We start from the raw sequence: 21,058 nt of genomic DNA, 5'->3' as shown, positions 1-21,058 counted from the left end.
TTTCATATTCGGATTTTGACCGATCAGAATCCAAGTCGGATTTGACAAGTGGCATAATGAAGAAAATAATGAATAAAATAAAATTGATTAGTAACCAATTAATTAACTACGTAAAACCTTAAAACTATATTAACCAAATCCTAGCTAACTGTTCCTATATGACTATTTCCTTAAAATATACTAGTAATGGTGGAACTATTGAACTATTGGACTATTGGACTACTATCATGAATAATTAAAAAGTATTAAAAGAGTAGGAAATATTAAATACAACACATTTTGACTTAAAAGATTGTAAATAAATTACATCTACTACAGTTAACTATTTCCTCAAGATTGCCACTTGATTTCATCTTAAACCTCATTTGTATCTTGACGATTACCATCTGCGTTCAAACCTTTCATAATTCTTGAAAACATTTCAATCGAAGGAATGAACCAACCGCACTTCATCTACGGAAGAAAAGATTTAAGCATATAGTTATACACCTGAGAAACTCTCGGCAACTGAGTAAACATTAAACACATAACTATGCTAATTCCTTAGTGTTATTATCACCCAAAATAACTTGGTAATCCCTTTCAAATTAGCCAATTTTGTCACAACTCCAGCAAATCAACCTTAACTTTTCGTTCGAATAAACTCTATTATAACTTTGATATATAAGCTTGCCTGTCGCCAACGTTACCGGAGAATCGCTTATATTCCACCACATTAACAGTAAACTTACCAACAACTTTGCTGATCTCTGACTTTCAGAAAAATCATTACATTCATTGGAACCCTATCATATACTTATCCACATCTTATAACGAGAGTTGTCATATCAATTACCGAGAATTAGCAATCAATATTTTGAATCTTGCAGCATTTCTACATCAATAGTTATATGTACACATATAACATTTATCTCTTAGAATTATGATCTTACACTCTGAAATTTTGAAAAGCACCCAGTCTACAAATCAATACTCCAAAAACTGTACAAGCTGAATACAGCAGCAAAAACTGTACACGATCTTAACCGTCGAAGATATAAAGATAACAAATAGTATATTGGCAAAGCTCAGAAAAGTGGAACTGGAAATCAGATTGAGCAAACCATGAAGGAGACTCTGAACAAAGTACAAGGACCAAACCCTGTATTTAAAGAATCCTGATGATTCTGTTTCTGAGGAAATCTTTAGCGAATACCTTATTCCTTAACTTCTCTAAATCATCGTGAATGAATTTCTTCATCACAATTTGGTTCTAACATTCCAAGATATTATCGTATCCTTCATTGTAAATATCCTCAATATTTCTGAAGATATCTTCATAAATATTCTCGTTTGATATTAATTATCTCTCTACGCTATCTGTATTATATCATAAAAGGAAACTGTTTTAGTTTTTATATTCTATAAATCTTCGAATTTAAAATATGAATGTTTTTGAAGTAGTGTTGGAAACTGATGCATGAGTTAGTATAATATAATGACACTTGATCAACGTGATTATATTACAGTAGGTCATGCTGAGTTTCTAATGTAATGTGATGATTCTCAGTACCATCATCATGTGCCATTTACACGACTCTTACATTCTACCCAATCTCTAAACATATAAAGAACATATCTTATTGATAGTTCTATCTTTTCGGATATTCTAGTAATTTATCAAATCAAGATCGTGCCATTACAATTTTCTTCTTAGAATATTAGCTATGTTCATTTCAAAATCCATACTTACAAATTCTGGACCATTATTCGCTTGACTTGAAGTCGGGAAGAGGAGACAAAAGAATGGAACTCTTGAATATAAAAGAAAATATAAAGCTCGACAACAATACATAAATTACAAACCGTGCATATCAATACGTATTGCCACGTAAAGGCACGGGAAAATTAATAACACTATAACCCCAAGATAATAGTAAAAGTAAATAAAATCCTCTGGTGGTAGATGAAATAGAAGAATGACAGATATGAAAGTTAAGAGGATATCAAGGATTAGAATGAGATGGAGCATATTGATGAATGTTTTAAAGAATGAATTAAGGGAGAAAGAATAGAAGGTGTGAGTTGTAAGGAAACGAAGAGGGTGGATTTATAGTAAAAATATTCGACAGAGCAATCAAAACAGATGATCGCATTTAAAGCGGATCCTAATTTTCTTGATTACCGAAGAATCAAATCTTACTACGAAGATTTTCTCCAAATTCCTTGAACTCTGGAAATCAACCCTATCTACGTCAAAAGATATGACGAATCTACATTTACTCATTTCACTCTTTTGTGATAGCTTCATTCGTACGCTTCAAATAATCAAATTGTTTTATCCACATTACTCAATGATGATAAAAATCTATTTATCAACTCATATTCGTCATGAAAACATTTTTATTGTTAGCCATAACGACCTCACTCAAATTTTGGGATGAAATTTCTTTAACGGGTAGGTACTGTGACGACCCGGGAATTTCCGACTAAATTTAAACCTAATCTTTATATGATTTTGATATGATAAGCAACGTATGAAATGTTGAGTTTAGAAAATTTTGAAAACGATGTTCATATAACCATTTGACCTTAGACTGTTCCCGACGATTCACGAACAACTGTGTGTAATAAATATGTAAATATATATACAAATACAAGTGAATTAATAAAATATGCTTTAATCAATAGGGATTAAATATGTGAAACAACAAATAGAATAAATAAATTATTTTTATACATATATATTATTAAAAGTCTATATATGACTTCTATTAATAATTATTAATATATGGTGATATATAATATTTAATAAATAATATTATAGTGTGAAGTTAATATATTATTTATTATAAGTTAAAATATAAATAATATATCAATATTATTATCATTACTTTATTATTATCACTCTTGTTAATATTGTTATTAATATTAGTATTATTATTAATATTATTTTCTATTGTTATTATTATTTGTTCATAAATAATAGATGTTAAAATTCATATAATTAATGTTATTATTATGATTCATTATATATTTAACATATATATATATATATATATATATATATATATATATATATACATTTACTATATAATTATACAAATACAGATATATATATATATATATATATATATATATATATATATATATATATATATATATATAAAATATATAAATATATATACATATACAAAATACAGGTTTATATATAAATACATATATAACTATATACAAGTATATAAATATGGTACATACCTAAATAAATATGAGATAAATACGTATTATGTAATCAGTAAAATACTTATATACAAGTACATATACAGTTATATATACAACATATATACGGTTAACTATATATGTATAAATACAGGAAACTAGGTATTCTGTTGCATATCATTGTCAGACTGTTGTGAACTGATTTTCAGTCTTCAAAATCGTACCAATCAAGGATTCAAACAACTGAAAGAATCCAAAATCTGTTAGCAGTCTTCATCGATATTTTATTTTCCATTTTTTTTCTTCTGTCTTTACGAATCTTCCTGTCGACCATATCAAGCTATAAGATAATCGATCGTCCTTTGAACTATTACCACAATCATACTGAAACCCACACAATTCTTCTCGGATCCCATTCAGTTCATCACTACGAATCACTTTTTGATCACCACGACACCATTGGAAATCTTGCAACCACCATCACGCCACCACCATGATACTCTCGAATCTTAATCCACATATCATCACTCTCGTTTCCTCCTAGCCGACCCATCACCACCACTGTAACCACGGTAACTTCATCTCTTTCATTTTTCTCTCTCACTCATCTCTCTCTTCCATTTATATAACTCACGATACTTCTCTATTTTAAAACACCATCGACCATCTACAACAACTATCATACTTCTGTTACAGCTGTGATCGCCTCCCAAAACCACTCTAAACCATCACCATACTCGTTGTTACTACATTTTGTTTATTTATTCATGTCCGTGTTCAAGACAAACGAATAATACAAAAGGTTAATGCATTGATATTAATATGCGTTGATCTTGCATCCTTAGGGATAAATATATAATTGTGGGACACGTTGTAAATTGATGGCCGACAAACAAGTAAGGGATGCAATCATCTAAATACCTTTAGTGCTTAGATGTTAATTTCTTGAATGGCTTTAATATTAATATCAAATCCAGCAAATCTTTTACTTAAAACAAAGTAAAGGGATGATGTAATGTTAGTAGGGCCAGTTAATGAATGAATCCTAGGTTTATTATATTGTTACTACAAGTAGGCAGTATAGTTGGAATTGAAATAAGGTGTGCTGAGATCCTCCGTTTTTACTTTGGGCCGTAGCTAATTTTTGTTGTTGGGCCATCGGTTATGACTTGGGCCAACACAAGCCCACGAACCTGATCACAAGCCCACCATCATTCATCATCCAAGCTACGACATATTTTTTATTTAATTACTTCTGCTGCCGGGTAGCTCACTGTTTCTGTTAGAACTATCATACAACCGTTACTATGAAAATAAGGAAACGATTAAGAGGTTATGATGATTACGTGATAGTGGTTATGATGATAGATTAAGTAATGATGATTATGACGATAAGATTGGTGATTAAGATAATTAGGGTATTGGATATGATAATGATATATGATGATATGTGAATGATGATGATGCTCGAATACTAGGATGTTGCTGCAGTTCGAAACCTTATGGCCACATGCGTTGCTATTTCATTACTCACCCTTTATTTCTGATCGAGTTTCAAACTCCAATAAACGGGGCCGATTTGTTTTTGGGGTGTTTGTGGATTCAAGTAATTATTTAAATGGGTTTTTTGCTGTGAGCTATCAACATGATAAAACAATTAAGCTAGGGGTTTAATCTAAAAATGGATCGATAGAGGAATGGTGTATGTTGTGTTGGTTTGAACGAGAGGGATGCGGGTTCGAGCCTGGGGAGCTGCAATTTTTTTTTTTTATATAGATGATGAAGAAGGATACAGTCAGATAGGGGTTAAAAGAATTTAATCCGAAAAATAAATTAGAAAGAAGCAGATGGTGGTATGGTTAAGGGTGTTGTCTGGGAGCGAGAGGTCATGGGTTCGAGTCTGGGTTGTGGCAATTCTTTTTAGGAACCTTATTTTTGAGGTAGAATTATTATTATTATTATTATTATTATTATTATTATTATTATTATTATTATTATTATTATTATTATTATTATTATTATTATTATTATAAGTATTATTAATAATATTATCATTATTATTATTAACATGATTACTATAATTATAATTGTTATTATTATTACAACTATATTATTGTTATAAATTTTTACTACTAGTATTATTATTGTTGTTACAACAAATTATTATTTAAAAGAATCATTAATAGAAAAACTATCAGTTTATTTAAAAACATCCTTGTTAGTAAAATTATCATAAGAACTGTTATTATTATTATAAAAGGAAACAACTTTTTATTTATTATTATCAATATTATTTTATCATATAAATATTAGTTACTTAAAAATATATTTAATACACATAATATAACTATATTAAAATTTTTATAAATAAATATTAATTATTTATTTAAAGGTGTATATAAAATAAACATACTTAATTAATTAATAAAGCCTATAAATTATTAAATATAACAAGTATATCACCAATAAAAAAAAATATGTAAACTTATTCGATTACAATTCTACGTGTTAATAAATATATGAATAATATAGGTTCGAGAATCCGAGGTCAACCCTACTCTTGTTAAATGACGTCATATGTATTTTTACTACAAAATACAGTATGGTGAGTTTCATTTGATTCCCTTTTTACTCTTTACATTTTTGGGACTGAGAATACATGCGCTTTTATAAATGATTGACACAATAGACACAAGTTGTGATGCCCCGTACAAAACCATCATGTACGAATCATCAACAACAGGATCATTACAAGGTTAAGTACTATATGTTGTAATAAAAGAAGTTGCATTCTCGATAAAAAGGTGACGTCATAACCGACATCAAATGTTTTACAATAAAGGTATACTTCAATGAGCGGAAGCAATAAATAAGTGTACATGACCCCAAAGGTCGTTACATAACATAGTTTCAAAAGTAGTAAAGTTTGAATGCAAGGTAAAGTAGTTCATGCGATGACAACTCTAAGCAACGGGTGTCTACAGCACGACTAGTACACAGCGGAAGCTAACCTCAAGCACCTGAGAAAAACATGCTTAAAAACGTCAACACAAAGGTTGGTGAGCTATAGTTTAAGTATAACAGTATGTAAGGTAGGCCACGAGATTTCAGTGCTACAAAGATCGTTTCAAACAGTATGATAAAGTATATGTTAACCGTGGGCACTTGGTAACTAACTTAACGTTTATACCCCCTGAAAGTACACTTGGAAAGTGCGTATGTTTACGAAGTATTAAACACTCGTTAAATGCTAGCGCGACTAGCCCGAGTGGGGATGTCAAACCCTATGGATCCATATCTAAGATTCGCGTTCACGGTTCAAAAACCAATGATTAAACGTTACCGAGCTAAAGGGAATGTTTATGCCGTTGTATAACCCACACATATATAAGTTTACGTACTCGTGCCTAGTATGTAAAACATAAAATCCGCATGTATTCTCAGTTCCCAAAATAAGTTAAAGTAAAAAGGGAATGCTATAACTCACAATGATAATGTAGTCGTAAAGTCGGTTCGGAAAAGGTGTGCAAGTAATCGGTCCGAAGGTCCTCAACCTAAGTCAAATAGTACTAAGTCAGTAAATCGTCCGAATAGGTTTAAAAGTATGTAAATAAGGTCTTATGGGTCATCGTCATTCATCATCAAACAAAAGGCGTAAAGTAAGTTTCGTTCATGAAAGTAGTTTACAACAAAGGCCGAGTTCGGTCAGTCACCACGGACTCTACACCTACTGAAATAGGGTGAGACCAGTGGCCATGGCTCCGTATACGAGTCCTTTAAGTGTGGTAAAATTTACAGAAGCAAACTCGTCTTCGTTTGACTGTGGTGACGGTCTAAGTGCGAGTAGGTCAGAAATTTCTGCACAACGTTAAAAGGACATAGTGATGATCGGAGGGCCATAAATCCTAAACCGTAACTCGGATTAAGACGAGTCCTATATGAAAAGTTATCTACACGAACTGACCTATCTGAAAATCAAGGTTACAGTAGCCCAGGTGTACTGTTCTGTTACAGAAACCAGAAAAACATAAACTATAACAGAAAACAGAAAAATAAATGGACATAGTGACGCTCGGAGGGCCATAGATTCTAAACCGTAACTCGGATTAAGACGAGTCTTATATGAAAAGTTATCTACTCGAAAAGTTCTATCTAAAAATCATGGTCTCAGTAACCCAGGTCTACTGGTCTGTTACAGAAACAGCAGGTCAGTAGGTTTTGGACAGAAACAGTAAAACAGTAAGCAGAGAACAGGAAAGCAGAAAATAATGGGTTCCGGTGAGTTTGGTGCTTGATGTTCATCATGGTTCTCATCCTTGATGCCTATAGCTTCAAGTGTACAACTCATTGATGTGTTTACATCATTTTTACCATGGTTTGACCATCATAACGCAAGTGCAAGTCTAGGTAAAGTCATTAAGTTGAATCATAAGTACTAACACTTGAATCTTTACTTTAATGAAACCATAAGTTACAAAACTTTGATTATCAACTAGTAAAGTGTAATTAAAGTGCAAGAATGAAAGTGATAAACTAAATAAACAAGCAACAAGTTCAAGAGTTTCATACTTTTAAAGATTCAAGCCTAGGTCTTGATCTTTAGAAAGTAAACTTTAAGTTTACTAACATGAATGCATGTATGATTTTTAGAACTTATGAACTTTAAATCTTTAAAACACTAATTGTAGAACCATAAAATAGAAAGTTTAGATTCTTTGTTCTTGGTTCTTTACAACAAAAGATGAAAGTAACCAAGATTAGATGAAGATACAAGTTAGAAAACTTTATCCTTAACACCAATAAACAACTAGTAAGTAAACATTAAACAAGAACAAGTAATGAAACTAGTAATATGATGATGAATGTTGTGGTTCTTAAGAGAGAAAGAGAAGAGAAAATAGTTCATGTTACTTACAAAGTAGAGAGAAAAATGAGAGAAAGAGAAGTAGCAAAGTGAAGTGTGTGTAAATGTGAGAGAATACTAGTAAATAAGTAGCAACAAAATTTGAAAATGGAAACCCCCCCCCCATTCCCCTAAAGTGGACGGCCAAAATGGTCTAAGGGAAGGGTCAAAATGCATTTTTCCATGTATGGGGAGAAGGTGTTTGTGTGGAATGGGAAAAGCTAAGTGCATGTGGGAATATTTACTAGCATGCTTAAGTGTTTATTATTAGTTTAAGCTAGCTATTCCAAGATTTATTTTAACAAATTACTTAGCATAACATTGGGCTTCTAGTAGTCCAACAAGGGGAGTAGGGTGGGCTTATAAGTCCAATATCATGAGTCCATTAACTTTGCCAAGCCCAAGTTCAAGTATTTAACAAATAAATCCAATTAAAGCCCAAGTAACTAACTAATCACCATAGTTAATTAAAATGATTAATAAAATTAATCATGAATGTAAATAATACTTGAAAATATTATTCGGGTAAGTTCCGGGTGTCACAAAGATGTTTCGGGAAATTAAAGTCAAGTTCGGGCAATCATGGCAACATGCAAATGTAATGACATACATTCGTTTAATCACACGTATTAATAATAATAATTGTTAATAAATAAACGTTGGAAAATCCAGGGTCGTTACACAAGTACCTTAACTGTATTCTATGATAGAATTATCTGGGATTGGGGTTGATTATTATGACACGCATTAGCCCCCGGTTTCCGTTAGAGCATATGAGCTCCCGAGCCGGGTGGATGGTTTATTATTTACGACATTTTGGCACCGGTTGGCCTATATTTTATAAACATGTGTTCAGCCGTGGGGTGTAAAGACCGGCATAGAGGTTCTATATTTTGAAGGCACATGTATTCATCCGTGGGGTGAAAGACCGGCACAGATGGTTACTATTATATTTTGAATCCTCACTAGGTGTTCTTCATATGAAAGATATTTTCTGTGCAGTTGGAATGGGACTTCTGCACGTTTTATAATATTTAAAATCTTGTGGTCTATTAAAATGATGAAAATGAAATGATTACTATAAATTGATGAACTCACCAACCTTTTGGTTGACACTTGAAAGAATGTTTATTCTCAGGTATGAAAGAAATCTTCCGCTATGCATTAACTCATATTAGAGACATTACATGGAGTCGTTCAAGGCATATAGAGGTCCGTTCATCGCGATGGTACCATATGTTATTGTATTCGTTCGGAAGATTTTGGACGGGGTATGACACTATACCCATACCTCGTCTTCTTCTCGGGAGGACACTTCGCGGTACGGAACGCTCCCTCGATATCGGAAATCCAACAAGTGCTTTTCAATGGATCCCTCACCCCATTAAACATCGGAGGTTGAGTATCCTTGAAATTTTTGTAGTGGAAGTCCCGCCTTCCACCCCCACCATTACCTTCACCCCCTTCGCCTCGAGGATAAATGTTTCTAGCCTCTAAAGCCTCCTCTATTGCGGCTTTCATTCGATCATTGATCATTTCGGTCACTTGTCCATCGACCGACTCTTGGAAGACCTTTCGGACATCGTCAAGAAAATCCTTCTTTAGCCTTTTAAAGATGGCCTCAACCTTGGCCGTGAGTTCAACGTCCTCACTCGTACTTCCGTCATTGGTGTCGTGTCCATTTCTCATCTTCATTCTATAAAACGAAGTAAATTAAGCAACAAAACGAAAGGACTTAACACATATGTATATACATATGCACCACACTACCCCATCTTGCTCAACAATCGTCGTACATCGCTTGTTTGGCACGATTTGAACCCGTAACAATGGTAGCTAATCATTGTTACGCGAGCACATCGCATTAACTCACTAGTACCACGTCTATCTCGCTCAACAATCGTCGTACATCGCCAGAAGGCCGCGCGGCGCGCCGATCTGGTCTGTCCAAAAAGCCTTGAAATGCGAAAAAGATTGGCCACTTCCCGACATAGTTAGACAAAACGCTTTTAACAACATATTCGAATATGTAAAACTAACAATATTCAAACATAAAATAAGTTTTACAAAGCGGGGCCCACATCGGCCGTTTTACGAGTTTAATACTAAATATGAGTTTCGACCATCAAAAAGTTTAAGTACCAAACTATACTACGAGCATGGTGTTTGGGATTAAACTACCCAAGTCTCGGTCAAACTCCAAAAGCTAATATCCCAAAAGCGTTCTCTAACAACGACGGGATCTTTAATCCAAGATGATGCCCTTACCCTTGTCCACAACCGAACCTATAAAAAGGTAAACGATGAGAGGGTAAGCAAAGCTTAGTGAATGCAATAATTACACATACATATATATAACTCATCTATTTGCAATCACATTCACCAAATACCTCATACGAACTTGTAACTCAATTAGCATGCCATCGTACCCAAAACACTTAACAAGTCGTACATTAACACAAAACCGCATTAGCATATACTCAACACAATGTATATATATATATAAACAATATGCTAAATAATCAACAATCTCAATATGGTTAACCATAAACGCTATGGTGCTACCGGCTCGTGGTTCACACCATACGCAATTGAGTCATACTCTTTTATAGTGCTACCGGCTCGTGGTTCACACTCGATGCTACCGACTCGTGGTTCACATATAGTTTATAGTGCTACTGGCTCGTGGTTCACACTCGATGCTACCGGCTCGTGGTTCACACTCGATGCTACCGGCTCGTGGTTCACATCTAGTTTATAGTGCTACCGGCTCGTGGTTCACACTCGATGCTACCGGCTCGTGGTTCACACTCAATGCTACCGGCTCGTGGTTCACATCTTATCGCACACATGTTATGGCACTACCGGCTCGATGGTTCATACCATAACACCCACAAATAAACGCGTCATATACACATACGTATAATTACTCCACTCACCTCAAAATCTCTTGTGAAAGATAATCAAGCTCGGAAATCTTCAATGTAACGTACCTATTACATTATACATACATCAATCACAAACTCAAGTTGGTCAACCAATTAAAACTCCACTCTAGTGTTATCTTGACCCATGGTGCAATTTCGACCCATTTACACCCTTAACCCTAATATTTGGGTTAACATCCCCAAAACCCTAATCATTAGCCAAGTTAGGTTTAAAACGTATTTCAACACAAGGTTTATGCATTACACAACAACATTAACTAACTTAGGTCCATTTTGACCCATTTGACCAATTTAAGGTCAACACACCCATTTCGGGTCATCCACTAACCCACTTAACACCCATTTACATATGTATAAGTGTGCTAGTAATTTCACTAACCAATTTAGGCTCATAAACATAAATTGATACTTTGGAAACCCTAGTTAGTCATCTTTGAGTCTACATGACCCAAATTTACCCTAAACCCCCAAATCACTAGCAAAATGGGTTTTATGTGCAACACTAACCCAAACTCTAACCCTTAATACAATTAAAGTAAGAAATTGGGTTTTATAACTTACCAACACAACCACCACGTAGCTAGCGACTAGATGAACAACTTTAGAACTCGCACTAAGACCCGATTCAACCTCCTTCTTCCTTTAATGGAGCTCTCTCACTCTAGAACTTCCTCTCTCTCTAGGATTTAATGGAAAGTGATAAGGTAGATGGAAATGGAGTAAATGAGGCTCCAAAACTGATCTAGAGCCTTTAATTCGGGACCTCATGTATAATTACCAAAAAGCTCTCAAAATATCTAATTTAAAAAGAGAAGGGAATCTGTCACAGGCTACTGGCGCGGCGCGCCATATACTTGCGCGGCGCGCAGATCCCCCAGATCAGAATCTGTCCCCTTTTTAAGATGTACAACAAAAACCCCACTTCAAGTATCTTAATTACACTTATGTACACAACAAATAAACGGGTCTTACACTACGTTGTGTTCGTAAAATTATTTTAAGTTCAACTGTATTGTTGAAAAAATTTAACTCACGGCGAGCGAGAAAATATGGTACGTTGTAGATTTTGATGAAGTTTATTTAAGATTTTTTTACGAAAATTCTGGTTAAGGGCTGATTTGTATTTTGACCGAAGTTGGGGGTCATTTATGAAAATTCTAGTTAAGGGTCGATTTGTACTTTTGACCAAAGTTGGGGGTTATTTTAAATAAGTGAATTTTACTAATAAAATATTGTTAGAAATAGTAAATTGATACTCTCTATTGAATATATATTAACTAGTAATTAGGTCATATTGGGCCATGGCCCAATCCTGCTATACGGAAAGAATACATTTTTAAAACAAAGTCAACAACCAAAAAAAAAAAAAAAAACCTACAAAGAATTTGCTGACGCCATGATGACGTCAGCATGACGCCAGCCGGGTACTATTCCTAATATACAATTGTAAATTATTCTTTTTTAGCTAAAAAAATTAAAAAAAAAAAAATTTACAGCATATGTACGAGGAAACCTCTTGAGACGCAAAAGTTATCCGTTTGACGTATAACGATCGGAGATTGCGCTTTACTGTTTCTCCGACACTGTTTCTCCGTTGACATCCACATCGCTTATACACAATCTACTGGTATGTATCTCTATATACTCTACCTGATTCGTTTTCTTTATATAGTTAGGGCTTCTTCTTTTGATCAAAATTAGGGTTTTGAAATCGCAGTGAAAATGTCTGATTACGAAAATGTTGTTACTGGAAAGCTGAAATTGAAAGGTAAACCTCTTAATGTGAAAGAAGCTGGCGGAATTAAGAAAAAGAAAAAGAACAAAAACAAGATCAAAGAGTTATCCGGCCAAATTATTCAAACTATTGACAATGAGACATCTGAAGGTAACTTGTTGCTCATTAATCTCTTTTATACATACAATAATTTATGTTATATCTTTTTCTTAGTTGAAGGTTTGGGTTGTTTCGTTTGCTTTATTTATTTATTTAAGTTTCAGGGTAAGTGTGTAGGATTGCTTTATATGAGTGATTATCTATATCCATATATCGCTTATTTTACAGCAGATTAGTGAATTTCAGCGCTACAAAAAACTTATTATCCCTTTATTTAAGAAGGAATAAACACTTTTATTTGCAAGCAGATAATTTACAATCCCAATTTTTAAACATCCCCTAAGCTTATAGTTCAAGCTCTCGAATTGTAAGCTAGAAACTTTGAGGTGTTTGGATGGACTCTTTTCGTGGGGATGATCTTTTTTGGTTGGAGATAAGCCAGTAAAAGTCTAAGTCAACTTATGAGGCTTACTGGAAGTAAAGCTAATAGATTTAAGACAGAACTTAAAAATTATGCTTAATAACACCCTATTTAAAGGTTATTGCTTACTTTAAGTCTGAGCTAAAAGTGGTAAAAGTTATAAGATGTTATAATTTCACTTGCAGGCTTTTCAAATTTCAACCAGCCCATAACCCCTGAATAAAAGCTTAGCCTTGATACATATTTTTTTTGTATGATTTTATTGTGTTTTAAGCTTGATCATTGTTAATTCAAGTAACGAATTTGACTACTCGGTTCAGTCAGTTATATGATCAAAATTCAAAATGAGGTATAATATGGTATCACTTCAAATCAATGGCTTTTTGCGGTAACCATTTATCTACTACTTCATAGTTTTAATCAGTCACTAAAAAGTAGAAATCAAAGTCAGAAACAGCTTTTGACAGACTTCGCAAAGCCAGTTTTGACTTGTTCTAGTGGTTTACGTCTTATGGCCATGTTTTTTTAGGACTCGAAGCTACTATACACCATCTTCTTTTTTTTACTTATTTGTAATTTGTAATCTTTTTACCAGCTTAAGATTTATGTTCTCTTTACAAGCTTGGCGACACTTTTGGCCTAATGGCAGTAAGAAGCTGCAAGAGCTATATAATTTAATTGTTCAGATTAAATTAATTGTTCAGATTAAATTAATTGTAATATATCTGGATGTATGTGTAGGCTTGGGAACAATGGGTGAGGAGGAGACAAACGATGGGGAGAGTTCGAGAGGTGCTTCTTATGTGGATAGTATGACTCCAGCAGAGCGACGTTATATGGAGCAAAGGCAGAAAATTGACATGCAAAAGATGGCTAAGACATCAAATAAGTCACACCGTGACAGGATTTCAGACTTCAACCAGTATCTTGCCAACATGAGTGAGCACTATGACATTCCAAAAGTCGGTCCTGGCTAACATCTTATTTTACTGCAGCTGTTTTGATGTTGGGGTTATGGTTCTTGGCTTCTTGAGGATCACAATCTTAAATGTATCAGTTGACAATGAATATATGCTATGGTCTGTGGCTCATCGCTTTGTAATATACTTTCTATGATTGAACTCAAACAAGGTTTCTATTATATTATATGTTGTTTTTAACATATTAATGTAAACATGGCTTAGGGACTCTGTGCTTTTTTTCTGAATTCGTCTTTGTTTTCATTTGCATTTTATTCTGGAGGAGTGTCTGATTCCATGACTCCTTAAAACATACCAATTTTCAGATTGACATATGAGACAACAATTTACTTATTAAATTAAGAGCTGTAAAGAACAGACTATTAGTAAGTAAACAAGCTATTAGAATTATTAACATGAAATGACAGACTCATGAAGAAAGTTAACCAGAGAACGTAAAGAGCCAAAGAAGTCATTTTGAGTAATAATTCTGACTCTAAACCACACTACCACAGAAATAAGTAAATATGAAACAAATATTAATATTCATAGGCTGAAGCTGAAGATACGAAAAGTTTATGATTTTGTTTTTCATCTTTAACCATAACCGTTCAGCCTTATATGTTTAATGTACTTGTGTAGTTGAATTGCATTAGTGAGCGTGAGGCGCCCCTATATTCATGTGCACATTTCGTGCTACTTGAAAGAGAAATTTAACATGCAGCACAGAAAGAGAAACATCACTTTAATTGCCTGAATCCGAAATCGGGAAAACATAATTGTACAATGTTTCTGTAATTCTATTTTCTAAACCCTAGATATACTTCAAACCCGACATATATTGTTGTCTGGATATTAGATACTGGGCTAGGGAATATATTATTCCCAACAGCCCCAATATCCTTATCTTCACCACATCTGCTATTATTGATGGAGGCAAACAAAGAGGAATCGTAAGCAACGGACTTGAGTCATTCATCTTTTTATAACTCCACACAAACTGATTAAACAAAATATGGCTTGGGAATGATAAAATCAGTAACGCCAAATTCTTCACCGCAAAAAACCAATCTGGCCCACCGATTTGCATTCCCCAACCCACATTTCCTTGCCATATTTCTTCCCATATACTGTAAAGTGACGTCAAAACCAAGTACCCCGATATCACAATAGTAACCGGGAAATACCTCTGCTTGTCCCCAAAACCCGCAACAAAATCTGTATCCTGGTTAAGCAACAATAGTATAGGAGCCAAGAAGAATATCGCACGTTTTGACCCACCTGTAAGATTAACATTCAATATAAGACATATGGCAAAACACATAACCGTAGCCACGTTCCCGACAGCTGGCATCCATGCCCCCTCTGCAGCCATCCGTTTGATTGTAAAGGCGGGAACCGTTGACACCCGACGTTGTTGCATGAATCTTGTTTTAGGTGGGAAACTAGTTAAAGAGTTGCTGCTTTGACCAGATTGACTATGTCTAAGTCCACCCCTCTCGTTGACTTTTTCCCGCATGAGTGATGCAAGCTCAAACTTAATTTCTAGTGCTATAAGCATAAAGATTGCAGCATATAACCCTAAAAGTGACGTTCTTGCACCCTCAACCGCCAATAAGGTGGTTAACTTACTATCTTCCTCACTCGAATCCCCAACTCCACTCTCGGCTAATATGGTCTTGATCCTGACCTGACCCTCCAACAAATATGTGACCGGGAATAAAGCTACAAGCAAAGCAAACACCCATGGAAGAAGCTTTGTGCTCGATGCAGATGGGATGTGTGTGAAGACCACAAATACAGATGTGCAGACCATGGTGACGACTATAAGGATGTGTAAAATTGCGGCTTGAAGAAAGTATTCTGCAGATATATAAACACCGAGAGCGATTCCCATTGCAATGGAGAAGAGTAATCTCAACTCGACTATGTATTTGATAGGGATAATGGAGGTGACTGCAGAAAGTGAGAGGAGAATTGCTGATATCAGCAACCATGATGGCCATGTAGGCTTTGATGTCATGAAACCATAAATTGAGATGTCATCAGACGATTGGTGAGCGGCTTTTATTAATTCTGAGTGGTATGTCCATGATGACGGGACTGGCGGTTGCATAATTATAAAGAGGAGACCCGTTGCTATAATGATCACCAGGCTTCTTTTAGCAGACTGCATACAGGAAAAGATTATGAAACCAATTGTCTATAATAAATATACCTGGCAATTGAGACCCATACTCTCAATTTTGGGTCAAATGGGTCAAACTTTCGGGTCAATTGGGTCTTGAAGAAAATTAGGCCCTAGACCAAAACTTAAAAATAAAAATGTCCAGTGAGTTTTTCTTCAACCTATCGAGTCTTATACAAAATATAAAAGAACGGGTCAAATGGGTATAAAATCCTAAATTTCAATAATAGAGGTCTAATGGGCCTTCTGAATGGGTCAAATGGGTCGAGCATAACAATACTCGTATGTCAATCATTTATGAAAGCATTAATGGTTGAATCAATTATTATGTATATTAATATTTTTTTATATATAATAAATATTAATAATTAATAATAAATAATAATAAATAATACTAATAATCAAAATAATCAAAATAATAATAATAATAATAATAATCAAAATAATCAAAATAATATAATAAATGTAAAAAATTGTATATGACCTGTTTAGACCTATTTGACCCATTTAACCTATTACCCGTTTCGACTTGTTACCCAAACCGACCCAACCTGACCCGTTTAAATTTTTTTACCCGTTTGACCCATGACCCAGTTCAACCCAAAACCATTTTGACCCATTACCCAAACCGACCCAACCTGACCCGTTTGCCAATAATAAATGTCTAAATTTAATATAATCAATGTGTAAAAAAGAAATGTGTACCATGACATTAGAAAAGTGAAGAGCAACAATGGGTACACAGGCCAATCCAGTCAAGAGTATACAAAAGCCCAAAAGTAAACCTCCTGATGGAGATCTACCATTCCACCATTGAAGAGCTTCAAAGATTGTTTCACGACAAAACCAGACGGACAAAGCAAAAACAGCAGCATGTGTGTACCCTTGCCATGGCTTCATCTTTGAAGCTGTTCTTGATCGATCCCTGCAAACACAATAATTTAAGCTTGTAAAAGGTAAAACTTCAGGCTAAACTTAGGAGATTTAAAGTGTAAAGTGAAGAAGTAAGAACATACTTGTATAGAAGCACTGGGGGAGAAACAGCCAATAATAGAATGGCTGAAGCCCAAAGAGCAGACTTTGATGTCATAAACAACATGGATAGCTTTGATGAATACAAGCAAGTTAGAACCCAAACAGCTTTTGGTCCAATGCGCTGGTCAACAGAAAGTCTTCTCACGAGACCCAAACCCACAAAGGTGGTTAGAACAACCATGTAACTTGGATACATGACCTCATCATCAAAACTATAGTAATATATCCCAGAGTATGTATAAAAACGATTCTCGATGTAGCAGAGAAGCAAGGCATGGGCAATTAAACCAAGCTCTGTTAAGTAATGAAGTTTTTGTGGAAGAAGGGCCAAACCAGGAACAGCCATTGCCAATATGACATCAGCAACTATATACTTGCAGAAAGTTTTTAATGACATGCCAGCTAGCCAAATATTGAGATTCCAGAAATTGTGTACTACAAACCATGTCACCATTAAACTTCCAAGGACTACGAACGCAAAATATGCTGAGAGGCTCTTCTTTGTGAAAAAACGAGCTAAATAGAATCCAGCTACTGCAGGTAGTGGAGTGAACTGCAAAGTCAACAATGTTGCTGCATCATATATTTGTTTCATTCAACCTAAAGGGGCTATTTTGGAACAATTGGCTAGTTAATAAACTGTATGTCACGGAATCTAAGTGTATGAACAGAGTCATAAACCCATTCAACATAGATAACACATTAATGCATACCTCTGTTGTAAGGACACAAGTTATACATAGATACCATGATTACATCTGTTCCTTACCAATAGGAATACATCTATCATTTTCATAAACATGTAGCCTAATACCAGGCCAATACCAGAAATAAATCCCACCTATGTCATGCTTAACCTACTGACGTACTTAAAGAGCAAAAGTTAACATAATGTCAGATTGAAGGTGATACAGTATATTAAGATCAAACTCCATATTACCAAGTGTTCAAAGAGGGTGTGTATCATATACATTACTAAATACACAATTACATAAAAAAACAGAGGACCAATTTTGAGCTTACAGTTTCAAAGATGCTATGCAGATCAAACAAACCTTTGTAACTGGATGACGGTATTGTCTCACGGTCAGTCTTTTAAAAACTACAAAATGTTGACTAATGTCTAAACGCAATATATCGGTACCGTCATGGTGATACAAACCAAATTCAATTCTTTTCTTATAGATAATTGAGTCGTATCGAATAGTTACCTAGGTAATCCAGTTTGTGTTAGGTGCAAACGAAAAAATTAATTCAGGCCAAACTAATAATTTACCTAGGTCCCATGGGAGCGAACAGTGAAGGATAATGACAAACTTTCAAGATATTTAATTCAATCACCCCTTCAGTTAACCAAAATTAATTAGGCTAAATCTAATAACCCACTTCATCCTCATGATGTGGTTGGCACTTACCTAGCCTTAAAAGAAACATAGGGGGATTGATAGCTAAACTTTCTATTGAAGTGATGTCAATTACTAGGTGATAAAAGAGAGAGAGCGATCGAATCACTTTTCATAAGCTGGTTTAAAACCACTACCAAATAATAAGATGACACATCACTTTCTAAAGAAAAAAGCATGTATGGCAACACAAATAATAGCACCTTAATATTCAAAAAATAGTGTTTAGCTGAGAATAACATACCAGCACAGGAAATCCCACAACAATTGCTCCAGTAGCACTCACAAATACAGCCAGACCGGTAAACGCCAATGTACTAGCAGCATCAGCAATCATACCCATTTCATAAGCACCGGCACCAGCAGCCCCACCAAGCATTGTGACAGTTACCAGAAGAAAATTCAAAGGCCAAGGAACTTGAATATACCTTGCAAATGAATGGAAAACCACCCTGATCTCCAAACATATAACCACAATAACCAAAGCAACAGCACCATTCACTACTCTGATATCACGCAATTGGTGTTCATTCTTGGTGACCCACCATAAAGCCCCTCTTGTAGAAGCATACAGTTGAAACAAAAATGGAATGAAAAAAAGAAGACACAAGTCACAAACTGAAGATGCGGAGGAAAACACAAGCGAATAGTGAGACGCAATGTGAAACATCAAAGGAAAGAACAACAGATTCAAAGTGTGTAAGCAACTCTCTAACTGACCAAGGATTAAATTATCATCAGGAACCTCTCCACCATGGTAACTAACTTCCTGCTTCAATTTGAACGACGAAACCCTAGGAATCGAATACAACCAGTAGAAAATACAATTAAACGTCATATGATAATAAGCAGCATTAACCATACCTACAGCAGATACAGTAGCCCAGCTAAAGAGTACCGATCCTACGAACGGAATGCAGGCGAAAAGCAACCGTTCGAGTGCGAGTACAATGGTCGGGTACTCAATTTGAATCCACTTAAACTGAAGAGACGCCCAAACACCGATTAAAAAATTAGACAAAGCACAAACTAAACACGCAATTGAACCAAGGATGATCGAATTAAAAGTAACAAATAAGGACGAGCTAAAGAAGAAGGCAATTTGTGCAGAAATTAGAGAAAACCAGACCGCGAAAAACGAACCGGACTTGAAGTTCAACGAATCGAGAATGTATGCAATCATCAACCCTAGGGTTAGGGTTGCAACAACTGGAGTACCACCAAGGTCTAGAAGAAATAAAGCGCACGGCACAAGGGCAATTGAAACCCTAGCATTATGAACGAACGATGACGGAGCGAATCGAGAGTTTTTTAGCGATCTGCGGTTACTATTGTTGCTGCCGTTAGGGTAATTAGGGCTAGAGTTTCGGTCAGGTGAGTAGCCGTTGTTGAAGGTCGTGGGGAAGTTAGGTGCGCTCACGGATGGAGAGATGTACGGTCGATAAGAACGAGGTTGAAGCTCCGGCGGTAACATGTTCGCCGGTGAAGGTTTAATCGGGAAATGGGATCTGAGTGTGGCGGAGCTGAGTCGGGAAGTAAACTGGGTGATGAGATTGATCTGCTAGAATTTGAGTGACGTGTTTAGGAGAATTACCACCGTTGGATTGTAATTATGTGGGACCTACCATATACAATTTACATTTACATTGCATTTATTTCCTTAACACTTTTCTAATGTTGACTTATTACAAGTATAACGGTCGTAATATCGTAATCGTAAAAAAATAATAGAGTAACATAAATATAGGTACATTCATTTTAATTCATTTTAATCCGTACACACTTTTTAGCACAAAATTTACATTTATATCCTTAAATTTATATACGGAGATAAACTTCCGTAATTATAAATTAAGGATATGACAGTAAATTTGTGTATATGAATCAATTCTCGATGTGTGAGTATCATCTTCCTTTTAAATAATATAATAATAATTGACAAACTGTAATATTGTGATTTAAAGTTAATTTGTTGAATTGTATGTTTGTCACACATTTTTTCTAATTATTAGGGTGTATTTAGTTATAGATAACACTTAATTCTATTTTTTAACAAGTTGAAATGGAACTAGGATGTTTAGTTTTCGATTATGAAAAATAACATTTTTGGCAAAATTTGGTATTTTAACAAACATTTACTTTGATCTTACATAAGCACACGTAAACTAG

The 21,058-nt window shown here is 34.7% G+C and overlaps 2 protein-coding genes across 2 annotated transcripts; one reads left to right on the top strand and one right to left on the bottom strand.

Moving 5' to 3' along the window:
• The first annotated feature begins 12,531 nt into the window (after positions 1 to 12,531).
• Positions 12,532 to 14,493, top strand: LOC139849740 (uncharacterized). Its single transcript, XM_071839367.1, has 3 exons — positions 12,532 to 12,676; positions 12,767 to 12,934; positions 14,046 to 14,493. The coding sequence occupies exons 2-3, from the start codon at positions 12,772 to 12,774 to the stop codon at positions 14,279 to 14,281; spliced, it is 399 nt and encodes a 132-aa protein (XP_071695468.1). The 5' UTR covers positions 12,532 to 12,676; positions 12,767 to 12,771; the 3' UTR covers positions 14,282 to 14,493.
• A 498-nt stretch (positions 14,494 to 14,991) lies between these two features.
• LOC139846850 (uncharacterized) lies at positions 14,992 to 20,411 on the bottom strand. Its single transcript, XM_071836393.1, has 4 exons — positions 19,134 to 20,411; positions 17,468 to 18,039; positions 17,157 to 17,376; positions 14,992 to 16,433 (listed from the first exon to the last, which is right to left on the bottom strand). The coding sequence occupies exons 1-4, from the start codon at positions 20,361 to 20,363 to the stop codon at positions 15,078 to 15,080; spliced, it is 3,378 nt and encodes a 1,125-aa protein (XP_071692494.1). The 5' UTR covers positions 20,364 to 20,411; the 3' UTR covers positions 14,992 to 15,077.
• Between the last annotated feature and the right edge of the window lie 647 nt (positions 20,412 to 21,058).

Source organism: Rutidosis leptorrhynchoides, chromosome 5, assembly GCF_046630445.1.
Source record: "Rutidosis leptorrhynchoides isolate AG116_Rl617_1_P2 chromosome 5, CSIRO_AGI_Rlap_v1, whole genome shotgun sequence".
In the NCBI taxonomy this organism is placed as follows: Eukaryota; Viridiplantae; Streptophyta; class Magnoliopsida; order Asterales; family Asteraceae; genus Rutidosis; species Rutidosis leptorrhynchoides.
The sequence above is the reverse complement of the archived record's forward strand: the minus strand, read 5'-3'. Positions and strand labels throughout refer to the sequence as shown.

Bases quoted from the DNA above. Each gene is read 5' to 3' on its own strand.
- LOC139846850 (XM_071836393.1), bottom strand. From the start codon at position 20,363: ATGTTACCGCCGGAGCTTCAACCTCGTTCTTATCGACCGTACATCTCT. The intron at 18,040-19,133 runs GTATGTTATTCT...TTGACTTTGCAG, and splicing joins TTGTGGGATTTCCTGTGCTG to TTCACTCCACTACCTGCAGT. The intron at 17,377-17,467 runs GTATGTTCTTAC...TTGTGTTTGCAG, and splicing joins CCCCCAGTGCTTCTATACAA to GGATCGATCAAGAACAGCTT.
- LOC139849740 (XM_071839367.1), top strand. From the start codon at position 12,772: ATGTCTGATTACGAAAATGTTGTTACTGGAAAGCTGAAATTGAAAGGT. The intron at 12,935-14,045 runs GTAACTTGTTGC...ATGTATGTGTAG, and splicing joins TGACAATGAGACATCTGAAG to GCTTGGGAACAATGGGTGAG.